The following is a 23,984-nucleotide window of genomic DNA, read 5'->3' as shown; positions in this document are numbered from 1 at the left end:
TGGATCCCAGGTCCTGCTATCTGCTACACTAGGCACTGGCTCAGAAACCAATGAACTAGACTGCACTGTTGTCGGAGAGGCCTGAGTATCAGGCTCAGCTGAATCGGCTACTTCAGAGACAGTTACTTGCGGAGAACCCCCTTGGTCCACCGGCTTGCCACTATTGTCACAGACATGGTGTTGTTGCTCTGTAATGTATTGAGCACTCGCTGATCCCCTGTGCACAATCTCACTCTGTATCGTTGAGCCCTCCGGCCACGAGATACTATGTGCCCGTTGTGTACTACCCAATGTGGCTGTAGCCCCCACTCCCTGACAGACGCTCCCGGATGCTGGGTTCACGAAGGCGCGACCTTCCCCAACCTCAGCCTTCTGCGCTGTCATCGGAACTACATCTACCTCCCGGGAAAATGAACCCCATTGGTTGTCAGCCCTCACACAATACTTACAACCCCCACAAGGCAGATCTTCAACTGCAACTCCTGCTACATATGAATTGCAGTGACCAGGGTGTGGCATACGAGAAAGTGCATCTGCATTCCCATGCTTTTTCCCTGGTCTATACTCCAAGATCATGTTGAACTGAGCCAACTCCTCAATCCAACGAGCTAGCTGACCCTGTGGTTCCTTGAAATTCAACAACCAAGTCAAACTTGAGTGGTCGGTCCGGACCTTAAAAGGTCTTCCAAGCAAATAATGTCTATACTGCCGAGTAAATCTTACAACTGCTAACAGCTCTTTTCTCGTGGTGCAGTACCTTCTCTGCTCTTTTGTTAGAGCATAACTACCGTAAGCAACAACGTGTTCAGCGCCATTCTGCATTTGCAAAAGTTCTGCGCCAATAGCGTTGTTTGATGCGTCACAATCTAGAACAAACTCTCCAGTTTGTTTAGGGAGAGCAAGGACTGGAGGGTTTACCAATGCTTGCTTTAGTAGATCAAACGCATTTTGCTGTTCGTCACCCCACTGGAACTTATGTTTTCCCACAACCGCGTAGAGCGGTTCACCTAACTTTGAGAAATCCTTAATAAAGCTCCGGTGATAGTTAGCTAATCCCATGAAGCGCTCAACGTCTTTTGAGCACTCTGGAACGACCCAGCTAGAAACTGCTTCGGTATCAGCAGAAGTCATAGCCAAGGTACCGCCGCTAACTTTTCTGCCAAGAAACTCCACTTCCTGCTGGAGAAACTCACATTTCTTTGGTTTAAGTTTCAGACCATGAAGTCTAAAACGCTGCAATGTATCACTCAGATTCACTAAGTGATCTTCAAAGGTCTTCCCCAACACAAGGATGTCATCTAGGAAGGCGAGGACAGTTTTCCAGGTCAAACCACGCAAAACCAGGTTCATAACCCTAGCATAGGTGGCGGGGGCATTGCAAAGGCCGAAACCCATTTTTACATGCTCAAACAGGCCCCACTTTGTAAGAAAAGCCGTCTTTTTGCGGTCCTCGGGCTTGATGGACACCTGCCAGTATGCCGAATTAGCGTCTAGCTTTGAAAACCAAACGTTTCCGGCAAGTGTGTCTAGACAATCATCAACAAGAGGGAGGGGAAAAACATCCTTAACTGTTACATTGTTAACAGCCCGATAATCAATGCACCACCGAACGCTGCCATCCCGCTTACGAATGAGCACCGGTGACGATGCCCAATCGGAAGTGGATTCTTCAATTACACCAGCTTGCAACATCTTCTTTAGATGTGCCTCCTCTTCTTCAGCAAATGCAGGGGGCGTCCTACGAAGACGCTGCTTGATGGGTTTGGCGTTACCAGTGTCAATACCATGCTCGATGTCGGTAAATGAACCAAGATCAAACTCATCTTTAGCAAACACGTCTTCATAGGTGGTCAAGAGCTGCGCTAATGCAACTTGTTGTTCAGCTGTCAAGTGTCTGATAGATGCATCAAACATCGCCTGGAGGTGCTGTGGCACCTGGACCTTTACATCAGATAAAGACTGGGCACTCGTGATATCCGAATGAGTGTCTTTATCTTTTGGGGCGACAGAGCAAATGGTATGCTCCATCAATTCGGCGGGATAGGCCCTACCCACCTCTCTTCCTTTTCTAAGGAGTTGGTACCTGTCGCTTGCATTGACAATACACATAACTGGCTTGGTGCCAGCATTGCGCACTATCCTAGGACCAAAAACCTTACCATCTTCACAAGGCTCTACAAAGTAGTCTGGCATTTCAGTACTTATCACACAATCTACTTTTGCTACTGAGTTAGGAGGAATGACACGGCGCTTTGCAACTGTCACACGAGCGACAATAGGTGCACCATCTATCTTACCAGAGTTTAAGGTAATCTCGTAGCCCTCATAGTTGAGCGTACCCTTACCCATGTTGAGTATAGCATTACCTTGCTTCATGAGGTCCACCCCAAAGAGCATGTCTTGCTCAATGGGGGCGACATAAATTGGACCTATATGGCGGTGCTTGCCTATTAACAGCTTCACATCATCAGCAATGAAACCTTGCATAGACATTTTCCGACCGGCAGTGTCAAGCCTCACATCACGAAGCTTATTTGGGGGTCTTTTAAGATTGGCAAAAACCCTGTCTGAAATAATCGTTACCTCAGCAGCAGAGTCGACGATGGCGTCTACCCATACATTACCCACACAGACAGGTATTGTGAATGCTGACATGGATTTCAACAAACACACCTTGATGGGAGGCTCAAACTCGTTGTCTGTAACTCTACCAATAGCTGGCAGAGGCCCTGGAGACGAACAAGGAGCAGGGATCTCCCCTTGTTCTTCTGGCTGGATGTCATTAGTGGTCTCATTTAATGAAACAATGACTGCCGATGTGCCATCTGGTAGTGCACTGGATGGTACAGTCTCATTTGAAACAAGTTTGCTACTTACCTCCTTTCGCTCGGCTGAGCTTGAGCCGGAGTCTTGCTGGGTCGAGGTTCGGCTCCCTGTCCCGACCCTTTTGCGTTTAAAAGAAAGGACTTGAATTCTTTTTTGTGTGGACATTCGGCAATCCTATGAGATTTGCTATCACATACGTAGCAACTAAAAGTACCTCTTGGTTTGTTGAACCGTTGCTGAGATGGACGCTGCTGAGTGAAGGGCCTAGTTTCACCAAGCCGCTTCACCTCTTCTCGTAGACTCTGTATTTCGGTCTGTAGTTTGCTCATGTCTAACGCAGGTCCAGAAGGATTCTGAACGGCGTAGACATTTGCTACCTCCTCGTCATAATCTACTACTGTATGAATAGATTTTTTCTTACCCATAGCACTCTTGGAATGCTGAAACAACCTTATGTTATTCATGGCCTCTTCAATGGTTGTATACTTACGCATGAAGGTGCTATGACCAGCTTCTCGATCTTGCAGGCCTTGACAGAAGCGGTCTATCGCCTGCTGGTTTGTGAAGGTCTCCGGCAGTGACCGGAAAGCTTCAGCCGCTAACTCTTGTACCCTATCTGCCCAGTCTTCCATACACTTACCTTTTTCCTGGGAAGCGTCAGCAAACTTGGCTTGCGCAGAGGCGGGAAACTCTGACCCGAACCGCTCCTTAAGTTTGCTCAATAAAGAACGGTAAGGCATTTGTGGACTGCATTGAAGCAATCGAGCACATTTGTCGAGTGCCTTCCCTGACAAACAATGTAATAAGCAGAGTTTACAATCATCTGTACTCCAGCCAAATGATTGCGCACACTGCTGAAACTTCATTTCAAATGAATGCCAGCTCGATTTACCATCATATACCAGAGATTTAGGTATATCCTTCAATGCATGACTACCCTTGCGCACAGAGTGGCCATGAGGGGACGCCTGTACTACCTCTTGGGGGTATTCCGCATGTTTTTGCGAAATATGGTCCTTATCAGGCAAGGAGGAGTGTAACTTGACTTGCTCACTCTTTATCATTGGGGCTTGTCTAGTGTCGGACTCATCAGTAGATGAATCAAGACGGTGAAGGGACAGGAGTTTGGAGTGAGGTAACCGACTGCTTTTATGCATACGTACCTTTTTCTGTCGGGTACTGTATGAGCGAGGGATACCAGACGCTGACTGGACATCCTCGTCACTGTCGCTTTCTCGCAGTCTACCCAGGTCCAACCTTTGTTGAACGGGGTACTGGGGTTTCAGCTGTTGTGGTGTTGGCATATAGTGGTGGGCCATTGGAACAGGGGCATTTGTCTGATTGTAAACACTGGGGCGTGGCAATGCATGATCAGATTTATAGTGCTGTGGGACACTTGGTAGCATTGATGTAAGTTGATCAATGCGGTCATTCAACTGCTTTTGTGCAGAGGCAACCAAGGTCTCAAACCCGTCAACCTCTGTCTCAATCTTTGAAACAAGAGGGGTGGTATGGGATGTTTGTACACCTAGAGGAGGTGGGCAGGTGTTGCCGACCAAGTCTCTGTTTGGGGTGAAATCCAACTCTTGCATGACAGTGTCCGGCAGTTTATGCCGAAGCATTGTCTGCAAACTTTCTGGTGTGAGATTGCCATAATGCTCACGCAAATCCACAATAGTAGATGCTAACCTTTGGCCAATATTTGGAATTGTCTGCAAGTCTTCAACAGACAAGAAGTTTACAAGCACTTTATTACTGGCCATGCTTACAAATCAAATGCTCCTGAGTAGAAGATTAACTTGATTGTACAACTACCGACCTTGTTTGTCTTCTGTCCGGCTACTCTTCCCGTCCGAAAAGTTGCTAAGGACGCTGAAAAGGCCTCAAAAAACAAACAAAAGCAAACGAAGGGGCCGGGTTAGTGGCAGTCCACGGAGACTACGACGTAGAATCAAATAATCAACTGGTAAGACCAGAAGAAAATTAACAATGGCCAAAAATTGACGAAAAAATGTGGCTTCAAACGCGGGAAAATTCTCGAGGAAAATTTGCCAACAAAAGTTGCAGAATTTCAGCAACAATTGCACTGGAACGGCTTAATAAAACACCGCTGCCACCATTAAAGTATTCCCTATTATTACTTAGACCAAACCTAGCTTACCATTAACTTTAGGGAAAGCACACGTGAGGTCTTTTATTAAGCAGTATATCAAAGTACGTCTTGCTTCTTCTACAGCTGATCTCGAACTCCCCGTGATATGCGCGCGCACCAGTGAAGTCAGCACTTCATGTGTAAACAGGTCAAAGAGTGCACTCGCACTACACAGATATTAAAACGAGTCCATACGGAAGTAGAAATGTTATCTCCCTTGTCAATTACAGCTTGCAACTTGTCAAAATAGTTTTTGAAATGATTTAAATACCAAAAGAATGGACAGAGAAGTTCTTTGCGAAAGTTTAATTGTCTGGGTAAGAAAGTTACAGTCATTTTATACTTTGTTTCTGTAAAACCTTTTTTCATATCGATTTCTTCAGGTTTTCCAAGCTCAAAACAATTGTTGTTTTTTCTGTTTTATGGTTAGTTTAACAGACTGGTGAACCTTTTCAAGCAAAAAGTAGAACAAAGGAAGTAACATTTTATGCTTTGTTTACAATAAAGTGACAAGCTATGTGCTTTGGGGCACTCGGAAATGCATTATGATGAACCATTTCAGGGTCCCCTCCTAGTCTAAAATTATAGACGTGTTATACGGGATTCTTCCAATCCCTAACGTATAAACCGGTTTGTGCAAAAACCAGGGGTGTTTTGAAAAATATTGAAATTGTATTAAGTAAAGTATTTTATGGTTTAAATTGATCATAAAGGTTTATATTCATATTTTACCATGTAAGTGAAAAGTTATTTTGCACAAAACAAGCATTTAAACACATTATTTACCTTTCCAATAAAACGAAAGTTGACTGACACAGACAACAATTATGCCAAGCGGAACAACTCAACCCAATCGTAATAACTCGGCCACCTCCGACAAGCTTCGAGATAGACCTTGTAAATACAATCGAAACAACTCGGCCATGGTTCGAGATAGACCTTGTAAATACAATCGAAACAACTCGGCCATGGTCGAAACGTTCCGATTGTTAAAAATTGTGCCCTGAAGCCATGCAGGTGCCCTTCATGTATATATCGCTATGTTTTGACAGCAAGAAATGAAAAAAAACACGTCAAACTCATAATTATTCATAGGATATGGCATTTTTATGTATGGAACTGATATAAAATAACATAATCTGGTAATATTTCTTGTTTATATGATATTTTTTAGATGTTAAATGCTTTAACCCGGAATCCCTATCTGAATAAATTCACACTTTTGATACTAAACAATTTGTACGTGAAGGATTTGCCATATCAAAAAACGTAAAAAAAATCCGTAAACGTACAATTATTTGGACTAGGTTCTCTTCAGGTTCTAAAAAGTTGTTGCCACTTTTTCGCGGGGGGTTAAGGGGGGCCCGAAAGGCTCCCTTACGGGTCCAGGGCAGCGTTCTTTTGGGGATTCAGAAGGGGTGAGGCCCCCTGAAGCTAATTGGGTTTAAGCATTTTAAGAGCCTTAGATTGCATTTAATTAGCACATTGTTGTGCAAAAACATAATATTTTTGTTGTACATGAAGCACAAGATATTAGCAAATTGTTATTCTATTGACAAAATATATTAACAAGTATATAAATAAATAAAAATATATATATTGCAAAAAATGTGACATATCAATATGTTGACTTCAGTCTAATGCCTGCATTCAAAAGCAGGGTTCTCGATAAGTTTCAGTTGAAGCGTCTTAAAGAGTAAAGTAACCAACCTGCTTCTACTTATTCTATTTAAAATTCATTTAGTTTTACAGATTTTAACCGGCACAATTGCCATTCGAACCATCAATTTTAGCCGGCAGCCGGTTCTTATTGAGAACACTGCAAAAGTGTCATAGAATTAAAGAATACAATTATGAAATTATGAGATAAATTTAGAATAAATGGGAACTCAAAGAAATATACATTGTCAAACTCAGGCCATTCTTTCCTAGTAGAAAACATGGAAAAACTTTCATAATGTGTGCCTAAATGCACTCAGCAGCTCATAAAGTTAAATTGAATGTGTTAATTGAGCCAAAGATAATGAAAACAGTTGAAAAAACATCAAAATTATTCAAAAAAATTGTTTGCTTTCGTAAATTGTCGTAAATGAATTGTGTCAGATGTCGCAAACGCTTATTTTGCAAACAAAACATTATAAGTTACATCAGCATTCAATGACAAAGCGGGGTATGCCAAAAATATCTTAACATTTCATCTTTCTTTAAAAAAAATATTCATTTATTTAAACTTAACAATAAAGTAAATGTGAAGGTTACACAAAATGTTTGGATGTAAGCATACTTCTCAAAGGCCCTGAATTAGTGAATAGCTGTTAATGTATCTTGATATAGTGGGTGAATGTCGCGAAATCCATGTGTTCTGATGTACTTATTTTGACAAAAGAATAATATACGGTAAATCCTCTTTCCAGTTGATATCCAAATTTGACAACATTTATGTAGGTTTTTTTTATTATATTTCAAGGCATTCTGTGTATTTTTGAGCTGCTCGGTGCTTTACAACGCACATTGCTTTTGTCTTCAAGTGTTTTCTCAGTAATATTTCATCAAGCAGTTATATGAATACATGATGACATCAGTACACAAAAAGATTTCTTTTACATCAAAAATGATTGAATTCTTGTCCCTTGTATTAACTGAATTTTTCTGACGGAATGAATATTAACTTTTTTCACCGCTATTTCAGTTGGAGACATTTAATCTGGATGTTCCTCACGGCAACACAGAAGAGCTCAGTGATGGAATTGCGATGTCAAAGGTGCTGCATCAAATGTGAGTTTGCCACACTAGGAAGTTTTAGTTGGTCTAATAGAACCATGCTATTTAAATGATCAAACTGTTCCTTTTGATTCATGTTTTGATCTTTTTTTATTCATCAGAATTTTTTACCAATTCAATGTCATGTAGAAGCTCACTCCAGTCTGACAAGATAGATATATAAAGAACAATATATATATATGCATCCAATATTTATACTTGACACATGTATCTATTTGGACATGCAGCTTGTATGCAGCATTTTCAATATATTCACTCAAGGACTTTTGAGAACTGTTTAGGATGATACTTCACAGTTTCCCTATCTGCAATAATATTTTATTGAGTGGTTTCAGAAAGACTCCATGAAAAGTATACTTAGGGCTACTTTAAAAATATATATATTAAGTTAGATATACTTAAACTTTTTTGAATTTACATGTTGATCTTCATTTAAATGCCTGGCAAATGCTTTATCTCAAACTGGTGGACTAGCAAAATAGTATTATGTTATGATATAAAAAAATGATTTCAGTGCCCCTGACTATTTCACGGACTCATGGCTGAGCAGGGTAAAAACAGAGGATGTGACCAACTGGAGATTGAAGGTTTCCAACCTGAAGAAAATCCTCAAGGGCATCCTTGAGTACAATATTGAGGTATGGTTTCACATTGGTTCATTGTCATAAGTCAAGAGGTGGTAATGAATACATTTTAATAACATATAATAAAAAGCACAATATGTTTTCACTTCCTCTCCTCGAAGTGCATATTTTTCCAATAAAGTTATTAAGATGTAGTTTCACAACAGAACTAAACAGACTCAGGCGGGGAGTTTTATGAAGCCACTAGCTATCCATTGATGTCAGCCCCATTGAGAGTATCAGTCTTGTTAGCTTATGGGACAAAATGTTACTCTGGTTAGAGCTACCCTGGTTCTTTTAAGGGTTTCAGTGTATAGTACTTACACTGTTTAACATCCTTCCACGAAGACTAAATAAGTATTTTTAGTGGAGAGGAAGGAAAACACACGTGCAATAACTTGGTTGACAATCCGTTTTTGGAACTAGGTGATTGATCTGCCATGTGAACTCAACTTAGGGTGATATAGTATTTAATATTGAGTGAGACAAGAGATTCTGTTTAGCTTGGTAAAATATTGCTCATTTACAAGGAATGGTTAAACATGAAATTGAAAAAATGACACCATCTAATGAATAAAGAATAAGATTTTTGTTTTTCACAGTATGCTGTCATAATTTGATCATAATTCTTCATGCCTTTGTAGTGTATCTGTGGGCTAGTGGGCACTTACCAATCAACCCAGGAATTTTTACCATTTAACAATCAGGCCATTCTGGGGTTTGTACAGAAAAATCTCTTTCAATTCTTGTGCTTCATATTGGACAAGCATTTTGCGTGGTAAAATAGTGCTAATTTACAATGAATGTGAAAAATGACACCATCTTATGTATAAAGAACATGATTTTTGTTTTTCACATTATGCTGCTATATAGATTGATTATGATTCTTCATGCCATTGTGGTGGTTCTGTGGTCTAGGGGTGAGACACTTGATTGTCAAGTGTCAACCCAGGGGTTCAATACCCTGCCCCACAACTAAAAATACTGTGTGACATTGCTATACACTGGCATACATCAAAGAATGGTGACCCAAGGTACATGTAGTTTAATTCATGGTTACATTCTGTCTGTGTTCTGTGCCCTGAAACCTTAGAAAAAGATATTCTCACTAGGGTAGGCAATTGGCATCCAGTGCTCCAGCTAGGCCTAAATAACAGGGGAGAGTACTCTGCTGCCCCTTTCCGACTCCCTACTGCCTTTTTACTATGCCCTGCTGTGCCCTTTTGTATGACAGAACTGACTTTGATGATTTTGAACTATATTATGTATTTCTTGGACATATCAAGTCAAGTCAATTTTCAGAAATAAATACAAAAAAGATAAATGTACATAATTTTATGAATTAATTTTAATACAAAATTAAAGATCACAGCTAAGGTATTCATAACAAGCTATTAGTATTGAAAGTAGTCACAACACTTACACAATATAATTTTAACATTGAACTTTGCAAGTGCCCCAATTCAATTCGCATCAAAACGCCTCTTCTGACCTAGCACCCTGCTCTTTTTTTTAATCCTGGATAGAGCACTATGGCATCTGTAGACTCTTCTACAGATAGTTATTAAGTAGACAATTTTTATGAAACATCTTGAATGGATAATCAGGGATTTCCCTTACACAGAAAACCAGAGTCCCACACATATTTTTTCTGCCTAGGTACCCATTTCCATCTTCCTGTGGATTTCAGGGACCCCGTAAAATAAACTTGTTTACAGTTTTATTTGTATTATTGGGACCTCATAAAAGTACCAGAGACTTTAAAATGTTTTAAAGATTGTTATGAGATTTGTAAAATGAGAAAATGCTTCTTAACATAATTTCAAATCCACAGAATGTGCCTTTAATAACAAAGGGATAATGTGCCCTGACTGTATTTCAGATCCTGGGTATACAGATCCATGACTTTCAGATGCCGGATGTGAATGCTATAGGTATGTACACATACATTTTGCAATTAATATGTTGACTGCATTTACATGTATTCTACTAAATATGGTAGAATAAGTTATATATTTACAGTTCAATGGTTGGGCAGAGTTTCAAGCAGTAATTCTTAAATTAATATGGGTTTAACCCCTTTTGTGGAACTAGCTGCATTATTTTCAAAACATTATCATGATACATGTAACTGTACATGAATGTTTAGTGTTTGTGAGACTTGAACGTTCATGTTTGGGATAAGAGTAAAATAAATATGTATTTAACATAAATTTTTTATGATTACCTTTTAATTGCATTTATGATTTAAGGAACATCCATCCACATGGTCTAAGTACCAAGTAATAGACAGATGGGAACTTCAGGCTCAGAATTTCTGACTTGGAAAGATTAATAAGTTTATAAGCTTTAAGTTTCCAAGTTTATGAAATATAACTCATGTCACAACTCGTGACAAAAAGAGTTTTGATATAATACATATTACGCAATAGGAAAACATTTGTTTTAGACTCTTGTAATGGTTGAATATAAACACTTTGAATTGTGCATCAAACGCGATACTTTACCTACAAATTTTATGAAAATTCCTAAATAATCCTGAAAATCAGACATGGAATTTTTAAAAATTCCTGAGTTTGGGTCATATTGAAACCCCTGTGATAAGACAGTCCAAAATTGAAGGCAAAAAAGTTTATACATTTAGTTTCAAATTATTAATGGAAGCCCTGAAACTGGGAAAGGGCTAGTTGTTTAAGTGAATCTAGAATAGTAATCATTTATGCATTCAGTTTATTGTATGGTTTTAGCTAAAAATGTTATGGATGGGTGCTGCACCATGTCCCTTTTTTGTTAGCACCCTTCTGCCCTCATGGAGACAAATTTTGGCACCATTCTGCCTTCTTAGAATAAAATGTTTAAAACTGTTGAATTTTTGTTCTCTTTGATTATAACTTTATTTGGCAGTTGAAAACTTTTATGACTTTAATTAAAAGGGAATAAATCAACAGTATTTTTTATTCAAAACTTTAAAAATAAACATGTTTTATCAAACTTTTTGCCAAAAAATGAATAGACTATTCGGAACTTGTTCATTCTTGGTTTTCCCATAATTAATTCAGTATGTGCCATGCAGTACAAACAATGAAAAATACTGTATGTACTGTTGTGTAAGTTGAACTAATGTTTAAACATTTAAATGTCATGGTTTTGAAAATAGCTAACAAGAAGTATGAAGTGCCCATTCTGGTGTAATAACATGATATCATTAAAACTTCTTAACATTATAAAGTTCCACCCGTAAACATCAATTAAATAATGCATTATATAAGGTATTTAAAATAGAAGAATTAATGTCTAGATGGGTTTGTTTATAACGTCCATGGAATCTTGAAAAACCCCTTGAAGATTGGGTTCTAAATAAAAACTATTATATTTAAAGGGATTTATCTGTAATCATTTCATATTATCACAATTAATTCTTTAAACTGACATATCTTTCTCTGAAGTTCATATTCATTATTTTTTTATCAAACAACAGCTGTATATATTAAGGCAAAGTTACTATTAAAGGGACTTAATCCCAGATTTTTTGTTGTCAACATTTATTCTAAATTGTTGAAATTGAGTTATTTTACTTACTTTCATGAACAAGCACCAATAAGCAATTGGCAGATGCTTATTAAATCCGAAATTTGAAGATCCAAGGCAAAAATTATTGAATTTTCAATAGCATTACTAAGTTTAAGTTAACACTTTCAGGTAAAATGGAAAATTTCTGTCTCATATTTGAATAATAATTGCAAAAGAGCTCTAATTTAAACTTACTGGGATTTTTATATAAGTATTTTGACCACTTTTCACACAAAATAAAACAATTCTGGTGTTTGACGGTATAAAACATGAATAAATCCTTTGAAAGACTTTAGTTCAGGCCACAAAAAAGGTGTGGTTAGAGTTAAATCTTGTCCAGAAATAGGTAGGGTTGATAGACTGTTTCTTTTAAAAAAATATTTTTTTAGGCTAAATGGAAGAACATTATGCCTTCATTGGAGAATGGCGTTAATGTAATCTTCAGTGTTAACCTAAAAAGGATTTTAAACTACATTTTATGAAAACAAACATATTCAATTTTTTTACAGATAGACTATAAAAAAAACTAAGGGTCGCGCCTTTTTATACACCCGAAGGGTCGTATTATGTAATGGCCTCCATCGTCTGTCCGTCTGTCTGTCCGTCTGTCCGTCCGTTAGCAATTCCGTGTCCGGGCCATAACTTGGTAACTAATAAAGCGATTTTCAAATAACTTTATACAAATCATCACTACATTAAAAGGATGTGTCGCGCGCAATTTCCAGGTCCATACCTCAAAGACTAGAATCACCATGGGGGTGCGTTAGCAAATCCGTGTCCGGGCCACAACTTGGTCACTGATAAAGTCATTTTCAAATAACTTTATACAAAGCATCATTACATTAAAAGGATGTGTCGCGCACAATTTCCATGTCCATACCTCAAACACTAGAATCAGCATGGGGGGGGGGACGTTAGCAATTCCATGTCCAGGCCATAACTGGGTTACTACTAAAGCAATTTTTAAATAACTTTATACAAATCATCTCTACATTAAAAGGATTTGTCAAGCATGCTTTCCAGGTCGTACCTCAAAGGCTAATTTCACTGGGGGGCGTTAGCAATTCCGTGTCCGGGCCATAACTTGGTAACTAATAAAGCGATTTTCAAATAACTTTATACAAATCATCACTACATTAAAAGGATGTGTCGCGCGCAATTTCCAGGTCCATACCTCAAAGACTAGAATTTAAGTTTTTTAAGTTTTTAGTTTAAGCCTTTGTTGTAAACACTTCACACCTAGTAAGCAGTATACTAGCATAACCTAAATGTTTATTAAAGACCTCAAGCTGAATTTTCTTCGGGCGTATAATGCTCCGTTTCGCAGTGCTCTTGTTTAATTCGGGTCGGGTAACCTGACGCAAAATAATTTTATTTAAGCCTTTATTGTTTGTTGCATATTAATGATGTTAGAAAACTGAGTGTGGTGTTTATTGATTGGTGACCTAATGACAGACACCGTCCGTCTGCAATAACTACCTGTCATTGACACTGTTGAGGTACTATTGGAATTTCTCGCCTTGGAGAAAAATAACATATTCGGAGACAGCATTAAACGGTTATAACGGATTTTTTTGTGATTTGTGGTTTTGTAGATATTGTATGATTATATTAAATGATATACGGTATGCTTCTAATTATGTTGTTTTAAGTATTTTGAAAAAAACATTTATCATGAAATGGGACATATATTGGTATATGTTATAGTTAGATGACATGAAGTAAAATCATAATGATTAAGAATAATTTGAGTGAATGTAGAAACTTAGAATATAGCCTCATTGATTGATGAATTGTCAACACAAAATCTGATGCAGGGAATGTTTATTGGATTAGTAGCTGTAGGCAGACCTTTTAACGCATGCGAAAGTTGGCAATCTTAATGATTAATTCTTCCATTAAATAATTGCCTTAATTATCTGATCTGCAATTTCATTGGCTGAAAATATAGGTTTTAATCTAATGGGTCTATTAACAAGAATTTTCTATATATTGTGTCAGTCTGTTTTATAACATATATTGATGTCAAATTCTGTCTTTTGAACTTTCAAGAAATTGACACATCTGAAAAGTTCAACCTGATGCCAGTGTACGGCAGTGACATTTAAAAGTTAGATATGTTATGTGTTTTTTTGTTCAAATACCATCAAGTTTTATTATGAACAGTTATTTAGAATGTTTTGTTGCTATGGAAACCCATGTGGTTGAAATGCATTGAGACTGGTATAGGAATGATTCTTCATTCAGAGTGTTAATTGCTCTATATCTGTGTCTGGGGATATAACATATAACAGTTTCTGTGATTCTTAAGCACATTTCTATTTTAACTCTGGACTTGTTTGAAGGCTCAAATCAGGCATCATCCCTAAAATTAATTGATTTGTCAAAGAGATGGTGAGTTAATTACTACAAGTTTTGACTTATCTAAGGAGACAGATCCCAGTGAAGAAAAGTTGTAAATTTTTAATTGTCTTGAGTTTCAAAGGAAAGAGGAACTGTGGTAGCCTTGGCTTTGTATTTATGTTGTCCGTGAGATGCAGAAATTCTGGCAATAAATAAAACATCATTCAAGATATTCAAAGAAAGATGGCAAACCATGTTGCAAGTTACTATAATCACATTTATTGCAAGGCCAATAACTCAGGCTTTGAAAATCGCTTAAAAGTATACCCTTATTTTTCGACTTAAAAAATCACATAACAGATTATCTGCTTCATGGTTCCCTTGTTTACAGCAGGTGATTTTGAATTAAAATAAAAAGGAAAAAGAAAACTTACAAAGCAAAAATAATGATTTGGTTTCAAGGTTACATCCTTTTCAAAAACAGATAGGTGAGTTAGGCTTTTTTATAACTTTTATTACTAGGCTTTATATAAGAACGTAAGAACCTAACGTCAGTATCGGGGGATGGGGTTATTGTAATCATCTGCATTAAGCTTTTTAAAGGTTTAATATACATATAAAACACAGACTAAAATTAAAAAAAAAAAATAATAGAATTTTTTTTCCTACAGTCTAAAAAACAGTAGGGTTGGCACCTTATTCGTAGGATTGGATGGGTAACAAGAACACAAAATGTTTTTTTAGGCGTTATTGTCTTTTTGCTGTTTTATGAGGATACATGTTACAGGTTTTCTTCTGTGTATAAAAAAGGTCATAAAGTGAAGCCGTAAAAAATGTTGCAACAAGAGACTTGTCATCAACGTTGATGACCTTTTCTGAAAATCTCAACGATTAATGCTTTAGATATTGTTGTTAGGTTGTAAAACATTATCAAACATTGAATTATACAAGATTCTTTTGACCTGAATCTTAGCACAAAGATACATTTAATTAGAAATTGTTACAGTTATGTATTTGATGATGTGTGTATTAGAAAGAAACGTTATTGCATGGATTTATATTTAATGCTGATTGTTCTATATCATTGTCCTACGACTAAACACGTATAGTTTAAGTTAAATATAAGTCATTTTGCATGATTTCAAAATACTTCCATTTCAAGTGAGAGTGGTATTGGTTCAAATCATATTTTAATGGTGAATTATATTCAGCACTGTCTGTGAAGGTAATTACCACATTGAGATTCAGAAGTTTCTACAGAATATCCTTGCGTAAATGGTGGTACACCGAATGTGATACATTTTTATGTTTGATCAGTATTTTTATGGTGAATTGTCTGCAGTACTATTTATTCAAGGCTTCAGATGAGCGCAGTAGCCTTAATAGAGATTGGACGGTTATTTTTACAGCTGATTCTTATTCCTGGGTGTATAGTGTATGTTATATAAATATCTTTTTTTTCATGGTGAATTGCCTTAAGCACTTATATTCCACTATATGTTTTACTTACAGATGATAGCAGTAACCATATAGAGCTTGGACAGTTACTACAGCTGATTCTTGCGTGTATTGTGAATGTTATATAAATACCAGTATTTTTATGGTGAATTGGCATCAGAACTATCATTCCACTCTCTGTTTATACTTGCAGGTGAGAGCAGTAACCATATAGAGCTTGGGCGGCTGTTACAGCTGATCCTTGGTTGTGCCGTAAACTGCACAGAAAAACAGGAGTACATTCAGCGGATTATGTCAATGGAAGAATCTGTTCAACACGCCGTCATGACTGCAATTCAAGAGGTAAGCTTACTGTTGATTGGTTGAATTTTTATGCCCCCGAAGGTGGGCATATTAAAATCGCACCGTCCGTCCGTGTGTCCGGCTCAATAACTTGTGTCCGGGCTGTAACTTTCCCTTGTATGGACAGATTTTAAAATAACGTTCGGCATACCAAGACGATGTGTTGCGTACAAGACCCGTGTCCCTACGTCTAAGTTCAAGGTCACACTTAGTGTTTATTCACAATGGAATGCTGCATTTAAGTACCTAGAGTATAGGTTGTCATGTCCAGGCTGTAACTTTCCATTGTATGGACAGATTTTAAAATACCTTGCCACATGTGTTCGACATACCAAGGCGACATGTTGCGTGCAAGACCTGTGTCCCTACCTCTAAGGTCAAGGTCACACTTAGTGTTTATTCACAATGGAATGCTGCATATAAGGACATAGAATATAGGTTGTCGTGTCTGGGCTGTAACTTGCCCTTGTATGGACAGATTTTAAAATAACTTGTCACATGTGTTCGGCATACCAAGACGACGTGTCGCGTGCAAGACCTGTGTCCGTACCTCTAAGGTCAAGGTCACACTTAGGTGTTTATTCACAATGTAGTGCTGCATATAAAGACACATAGTATTGGCTGTTGTGTCCGCGCTGTAACTTTTTCTTGTATGGACAGATTTTAAAATAACTTGCAACATGTGTTTGACATACCAAGACGACGTGTCGCATGCTAGACCCATGTCCCTACCTCTAAGGTGAAAGATACACTTAGTGTTTATTCACAATGGAATGCTGAATATAAGGACATAAGAATGTAGGTTGTCAAGAGTGGGTTTTTATTTTTTTATGTTCAATGGCCATTAAAAATAACTTGCCACATGTATTTGTTTGATTTTTAACTTTTCATGTACTGACCTTGTTCATAGGTCAGTGTCACATTCGGGGGCATTCGTCACATACTGTGACAGCACTTGTGTGGGATTATTTTTTCGTGATTTGTTTATTTTGGTCAAGTTTGCAAATATTTAAGATATTTTATGCCATAATTCAATCATTGGCAATCATCATGAAATCAATAATTTAATTAGTTTTCAGTTGGCGACTTGATTGATTCACCCCAAGAAAAAAAACGAAAATATATATATAATATAACATATACAGTGCTATAAAATCTGCTCATAATACCATATTTAATAAGAATGCTACAGTAATCAGACATACCGTAATCCTTTCCAGCTGATGACCAAAGAAATTGCCACAGATGTGGACTCAGAAGTGGGAGAACAGGTATGACTTTCTGTTTGGTTATTTTTGTATTGTACACACCAATCTATCGATTTACTCGAAGAAAACACATATTCCTGTACAAAATCATTCATGCGAAACGGTAGGTGCTTTAGTTCCTCATGCACGGCATGGTGGTTGTCGAGACTAGGTGCCTCGCTGTAATTGCCGCAGCAGGTGGACATACAAAGTATTAAAACAAAATCAAATACAACGTGATTTAATCTTACAGTTTTTATTTTAAGGGTGTCAATGTTGACCGTCTGTTAAGTAAGTTCCCGTGATCATATTTCAATGAAGTTTGTTTTACGTGTTATGAATAAATCGTATTAACCTTATTCTTGGTTATTTGTATTTTTATCCAAATATTTTCCTAGAATACGATAAAAACTAGGTGGCCAATTATAAATTTGTCTTAGTGTACATGTATTGGTTCTTTTTCTATTAAAAAGAAATCAGAAGTTTCTAGTTATACCCCCTGCAAACGAAGTTCGAAGGGGGTATATTGGGGTCACCCTGTGGTGGTCGGTTTGTCGGTCAGTCCGTTGCAGTTTACCTTTTCCGGAGCATAAGTAAACTTAAAAACTACTGGATGGAATTGGATTAAACTTCATACAATGGTAGAGCATAATGAGAGGAAGTGCAGTGTACAATAACCATAACTATATTCTTGCTTATTACTGAGATTTTGCCCTTTATTATTTTTTTCTGTGAATTTTTTTTCCAGACATTAACTTGCAAACTACTAGATGGAATTTATTGAAACTTCATACAATGGTAAAACGCAATGAAGGGAAGTGCAGTGCACAAGAACCATAAATCTATTTTAGCTTATTACAGAGTTAAGGTCTTTAAGACTTTTTTCTTGTTCCGAGCATAACTTGAAAACTATTGGATGGAATTTAATAAAACTTCATACAGTGATAGATCATAATGAGAGGGAGTGCAGTGTACAGGAACTGCAAATCTATTTCAGCTAATTACCGAGTTACTGCCCTTTGTAACTTTTTCTTGTTCGGAGCATAACTTTTTTTTAAGCTATTGGATGGAATTTAATAAAACTTTATACAGTGATAGATCATAATGAGAGGAAGTGCAGTGTACAGGAACCAAAATTCTATTTCAGCCAATAACAGAGTTATTGCCCTTGGTTACTTTTTTCTTGTACGAAGCATAACTTGAAAACTATGATGATCATATGCTTTTTGTTGACATACAATTGCAAAAGTGTTCAAAACTTTCAAGTGCTTCAAAATTAGTGTAGTATTGTTTGTAATAAATTGTATACAAAGACTCCACAAATGCCAAATGTTTATAAAATGTCTTCTTCATAAAAAAGGCCATCAGTGATAACAGTTTAAATAAAGTTCATGGAAGAACCAAGTTGATGAATATATAAAGTTCAGGCAAAAGAGGGTGTTTTATATTTCACATACATTTTTAGTGCTCTTTTGTTTGTTTTTCTTGAATCAAAATCTTGTCCCTCAGCATATCTGGAAATTTTATAACATTTATTAGCTCGCCTTTTCGAAGAATAGGTGGGCTATACTACTCGCCCCGGCATTGGCGTTGGTTCAAGTTTTAGGGCAAGTTGGGATTTTCACTTAAGTCCAATACCATTCATTCAATTGACTTAATACTTCACACAGTTGTTCAGAGTCATCACATAATGAGGTTAGACAACTCCATATTATCTTTTATACAAATTATGGCCCCTGATTGACTATGGAACTTAAGTTAAAGTTTTAGGGCAGGTTGGGATATTTATTAATAACTTCTAAACCCTTTGTTTAATTGACTTTATACTTCAAACAGTTGTTCAGGATCATCACCCTATGAGGTTACATAACTCCATATTATCCTTAATACAAGTTATGGCCCCTGATTGACTTAGGTTAAAGATTTAGGCAAGTAAAAGTTTTAGGGCAAGTTGGGATTTTCACTTAAAACTCCAATACCATTCATTCAATGCACTTAATAGAATTCAAAATTATTTACGACCATCTTACAACAAGAAACAAAACTCCATTTTAACCCTAAATACAAATTATGGCCCTTGAATTTTTTTTTTAATCTATTTATTTCTTTTGAAAGGCATATTTGTATATTCTTAACCACACTTTCGTAATGGGAAATCAAGTTATTTGAATGACTTGCATCATATTCGGGCGGGCTGGTGGGAGGGCAGCATCAAAGTCACCTTATGCAGACAATGCGAATGTCCGTCGGACAGTCGGACATGTCCGGTATATTTCAATTTTGACCGACGAAACTTTTGTTTTGGTCGGTCACAATGTCCGGTGAAAAATTAAAGTCAGCACCGTTTAATTTTCGGAAAATTTACTTTCAGTTTCTAAATAAATGTTCAGAGTTATTTTTATATCATGATTATTCAGCGTGTTAATCCGTGTTTCACTATTTGTAAACCCCGTTTCGACATGTTTCCGTAAAAGCCGATAAAACGCGTAAGGTTTCGATTTCAGCTGGTACTCTAATACTTTTATTTTACAGAAATGTTTGGAAATTACAAAATTCCGTATGTAGTGGTTCCCGGCAATCGTGTTAATTAAATATGATGATTAATATACCGAGCTGACTTTCTTTCCGCTCTGTTTAACATTGCCAATAACAAGAACTCTACTTTCGTTTTTGCATAAATGTTGTGCCTGAGTTTGACTTCTAGTACAATTCGTTACATTTTATAACCCTTTTGTATCTTTAATTTAAAGATGAATAAAAAGAGTAAGATCTAGCTGTTTCATGGGTAGACGAACCAGATATGAGTTTTTTGGGGAGGCAAGGGAAGAAAAAAATTATGACATTTATAAGATCCGAATATTGATTTTTTTACATTATGTTTGTCTTTTTTGGTAATTTATTATAGTACTGTAGGACAAATCTAACCAAAAAGATCTAAACCTGTTATAATGGGGAATTACAAAACTTATTTAAAAAAGAGGCTTAAAATCAAGGTTTAGGCTGATGTTACTGAATACTGTTCGTAACATTGCGACAGGTAAAAATTTGGTGCAACAGGTAAACTTTCAGTGTTTACCTGTCGCAATGTCCTGTGAAGAAGGAAAAGTTTTCGCGTTGTCTGCCTTATGTATCAAATAATTTTAGTTAGGTTTGACATAAAGTGACCAAACTTGGTAATATAACATCGTTATTGTATTCACTTCTAAGTAAACGCAGCGCGTTATTGTATTCACTTCTAAGTAAACGCAGCGTAGTCAACGCGACGGCTCTTGTTGATTGCCATGTTAACTTGTGCAATTCACAACAATTATAAAAGCGTTATTTTCTTATTTTAACAATAAAAATCGGAAATTGTACAAAACAAAAGTAGCCCCATTCATAACATTTTATGTGTTTTCCTTTCTAAATATGTTTATATATAACAAATAGTTGACTGCAATTTCATATCAGGGCGGCGTTCGGGGGTATTATTCACCTTCAGTGATAGCTCTAATTTAAATTGAGTGTAATAAACATTTATATAGTTTAAAATGTATTTTAATTTCAAGGTATAAGTAATTTTCTTTAAAAATAAGTCAATAATACAGATGTTTTATTTTCTTTCTTTTAACCGCATTGGGTCTTCATGCTATCAACTAGGCTGAGTGAAAACATTTTCAGCCATTTAAGTGCTGATGCATGATCCTAGCCACGTGCCAGTTGGCTGCATTGTTTCTTGGGTAGAGCTGCAGTGACTTAGTGTAGCAGACCCAGGCTATATTCAATTCATTCTCCTGTTCATAACAGTGGCCCAGCATGTTCCAGGCTGTGTCTATATGACCACGGCCTTTACTTGAGGAAATGTAGAAATAAAGGTTGTTCAGTGCCCGCAATTTTCTGTCACGTTGGTTCAGTTGTGTGTGTGTGAGGTACTGTAGGTAGTGGAGAAATGGGACACAGTCAATCACAATGTAGTCCATCCATACATATAGAAAGGCTAGATGTCTCTGTTGTCTGTCTTCATCTCCTGCTCTTCTGAACATTTCATACACCAGATGTTTCGGAACACAACGGATATCATCTCGAGTAAAAGTAACATGTAAGGTTGTATACATCTGTAACATATCCTTGAATGGTGTGATTGCAGTCTTTTCCGCCAACTCATTGGTTAGTGGTGTTCCCTGTCTTCCTCCACACCTACAATATTGCCACACTGCAGGCCCCATCAATCCCTCATAGTAGGTCAGGCAGTTTGCTGCTGCCTCATATTGCCCACTGCAGTACAACATGGAGGCGAACTTCAGTCTGCTGGACAGCAGATCCGAGTCAAAGGACAGTTGGTACAGCTGGAGAATGCTGTGTGTGACAGGTTGTCCTTGGTAGATACACCTGGAGGCTTTAATGGAGGCAAGGGCTCCACAAACTGATGGTATTAACAAGGAAGCTGTCTCTTGTTCTATTTTAGTTCCATTGTTCTTTAAAACATTCAGTGTCTCAAAATGTTCCATCAAAGATTGATATAAGTCGCTCTTGTCATTGATTAGTACACCAATATGTGTATGCTCAAAAGACACTGCCCACCATCTGTACAATTCAACCATTTGGACTTGATAGAGTGTGCATCGAGTGTCAACCCCAATAATTTGGGATGAAATCACAGATGACATTCTACTCCCCAGATCATCCATTTTAATTGTATATAGGCACTGGAAATTGCTGTAAATGATTTCTGTTATCATAGAATGCAGTTTGTACTGTTCATGTTTGAACAGCTTTCCAGTGAACAGGTTCACTCCTGAGATGGTGTAGTGTGGACACAACCTGATCTTCAGCCATCTGAGAAGTGCGGTCAGACAGTAGATCACACACTGTACAAGGTTGTCTTCACTCCATATGTTTGGTGGATATGTCTCTATTGTAAACAGAATTGCAGTCTTCACATGAAATGTACTGAAACGGTCATCAACAACCTGCTTTATTATTGATTTTCTAAGCATTTTCAGAAATACATACACCTTATGCTGTATTATATTCATATCAAATACAAGAAGTCTCTCCATGATAGATGTTGAAAATCTCCACTCCCGCTTATACAGAGGATAGTACATGTTTTCTACAGGCACATGGAATGTTGTGGATCGGCACTTGACTGGTCGTGAAGGATCCTCAGTGTATCCTTGTGGCACTAGGAACACTCCAGTCTGCCTTGCCATGGCCAGTGTGTCAGGTCTGGGCCAGTGACCAGGTCGGGGCCTACAGAATAGAAACTTGCACTCTTCAGGAAGGCTGGCACAGTGAAATGCATTTATATAATCTTCCATTTCATCCCAGCTTCTTGATGGACCATGTTCGAAAATCACTCCAGATTCGCTCAATTGTCTAAATCTTTCTTGAAACTCAATTTGAGTGTTGGTCATCAGCACTCTGCCCTCACTATCTACCATGTCACTAGGCCCAGTGCCCACCGTCGCTTGTAATGGGAGGTCAGGTTGAACCCACTGTAGCCAGCAGTGTTGGGGCGGAGATTGTTCATTCTTTACCACAAGAAGATTCTTCTTCCTCTGCCTCCATTCACTCCAGTCAAGTATTACTGGCCTGTGATTATAACACGCCAATCTGTCTCTATCTGACTTCATTCCCAGTGTGGTAGTCCCCTCTGTCTGGCTTCCAAAGGTATAGATAGTGAGGTTCCCACCATCAACCTCATCTCTGATCCTGTCTAGTGTCTCGTGCATCAGCCATGTTCTCCTCCTCCTGATGCGGATGTACCTGCTGACCCCAATGTCCTCCAGCACCCTGGACAGACGCAGGGACAGCTGCTGCATACTCCCTCTGTCCATGGCCTGAAAAACATTATTTGACATTTGAAATGTAATATTGCCAGGATTTCCTTGCGTTGGTATAGAAAATTATGTAATTTGATCATTTTCTTAAATTAAAATCTAGATTTAAACCAAAAGTGAAGAGTATGATGAGAAATGAAAAGTAGTGTTTTATGTTAAACATATATAATATCATTTATTAGCTTGATAACAATATCATGTATTTAAACCTTAGTTTATTGTCTAATGTTATCAATAATTACCTTTGCTGTAAAAGTTCAGGATAACTAAACTATTTTGTCCTCTTTATATGTCCAATTATTGACGAAATGGAATGTTTTGATTGAGCTTCCTGGTCTATAAATAGAAACAAGACATTGAACAAAGTATTTATGATTAGGCTAACAGTTTTTTATTAAGCGATTTACAGGGAAAAAAGAAGATTTTGAGTTGGGGGGACGATAAAAAAATAATAATAAAATCTCTGAAATGGGCCAGTAAATGGAACAAATTAAAATAAAATTGAAAATTAAAAGATTTTTTTTTCAGTTTGAATTTGCAGTGAATAAACAGATCATTTTTTGGCCACATTATTACTCTACTACAAACAGAGCATATTAAGCCCATTAAACACAAATGTCTTGAGCCACACATAGTAATTTGTGACATTGTTTGTTCAAGCTGCTTTGAAGGCTTTCAACAATACATCAGTCATATTGTGGGTCAGTTAATAACCTTTCCAGGGCAGCCAGGTCTTAGTTTAGAATACACTGTTCAATATAAATAGGTGATATAAAATTAGCCCTATTGGAATTGGAATAATCGAGGGCTTTGTTATGGA

The 23,984-nt window shown here is 37.3% G+C and overlaps 2 protein-coding genes across 2 annotated transcripts; one reads left to right on the top strand and one right to left on the bottom strand.

Moving 5' to 3' along the window:
* The first annotated feature begins 5,188 nt into the window (after nucleotides 1-5,188).
* Nucleotides 5,189-17,601, top strand: LOC128213185 (protein Hook homolog 3-like). The gene is made up of 6 exons (XM_052918739.1): nucleotides 5,189-5,295; nucleotides 7,668-7,753; nucleotides 8,274-8,397; nucleotides 10,265-10,316; nucleotides 15,947-16,095; nucleotides 17,316-17,601. The coding sequence occupies exons 1-6, from the start codon at nucleotides 5,257-5,259 to the stop codon at nucleotides 17,370-17,372; spliced, it is 507 nt and encodes a 168-aa protein (XP_052774699.1). The 5' UTR covers nucleotides 5,189-5,256; the 3' UTR covers nucleotides 17,373-17,601.
* Nucleotides 17,602-20,655: 3,054 nt separating this feature from the next.
* Nucleotides 20,656-23,491, bottom strand: LOC128213178 (uncharacterized). Its single transcript, XM_052918729.1, has 2 exons — nucleotides 23,407-23,491; nucleotides 20,656-23,164 (listed from the first exon to the last, which is right to left on the bottom strand). Exon 2 carries the CDS (start codon nucleotides 23,159-23,161, stop codon nucleotides 20,999-21,001), a length of 2,163 nt encoding a protein of 720 aa, XP_052774689.1. The 5' UTR covers nucleotides 23,162-23,164; nucleotides 23,407-23,491; the 3' UTR covers nucleotides 20,656-20,998.
* Between the last annotated feature and the right edge of the window lie 493 nt (nucleotides 23,492-23,984).

This window comes from Mya arenaria, chromosome 13, assembly GCF_026914265.1.
Source record: "Mya arenaria isolate MELC-2E11 chromosome 13, ASM2691426v1".
Lineage (NCBI taxonomy): Eukaryota > Metazoa > Mollusca > Bivalvia > Myida > Myidae > Mya > Mya arenaria.
Note: the sequence above shows the minus strand (reverse complement) of the source record. Positions and strands in the feature narration are given on the sequence as shown.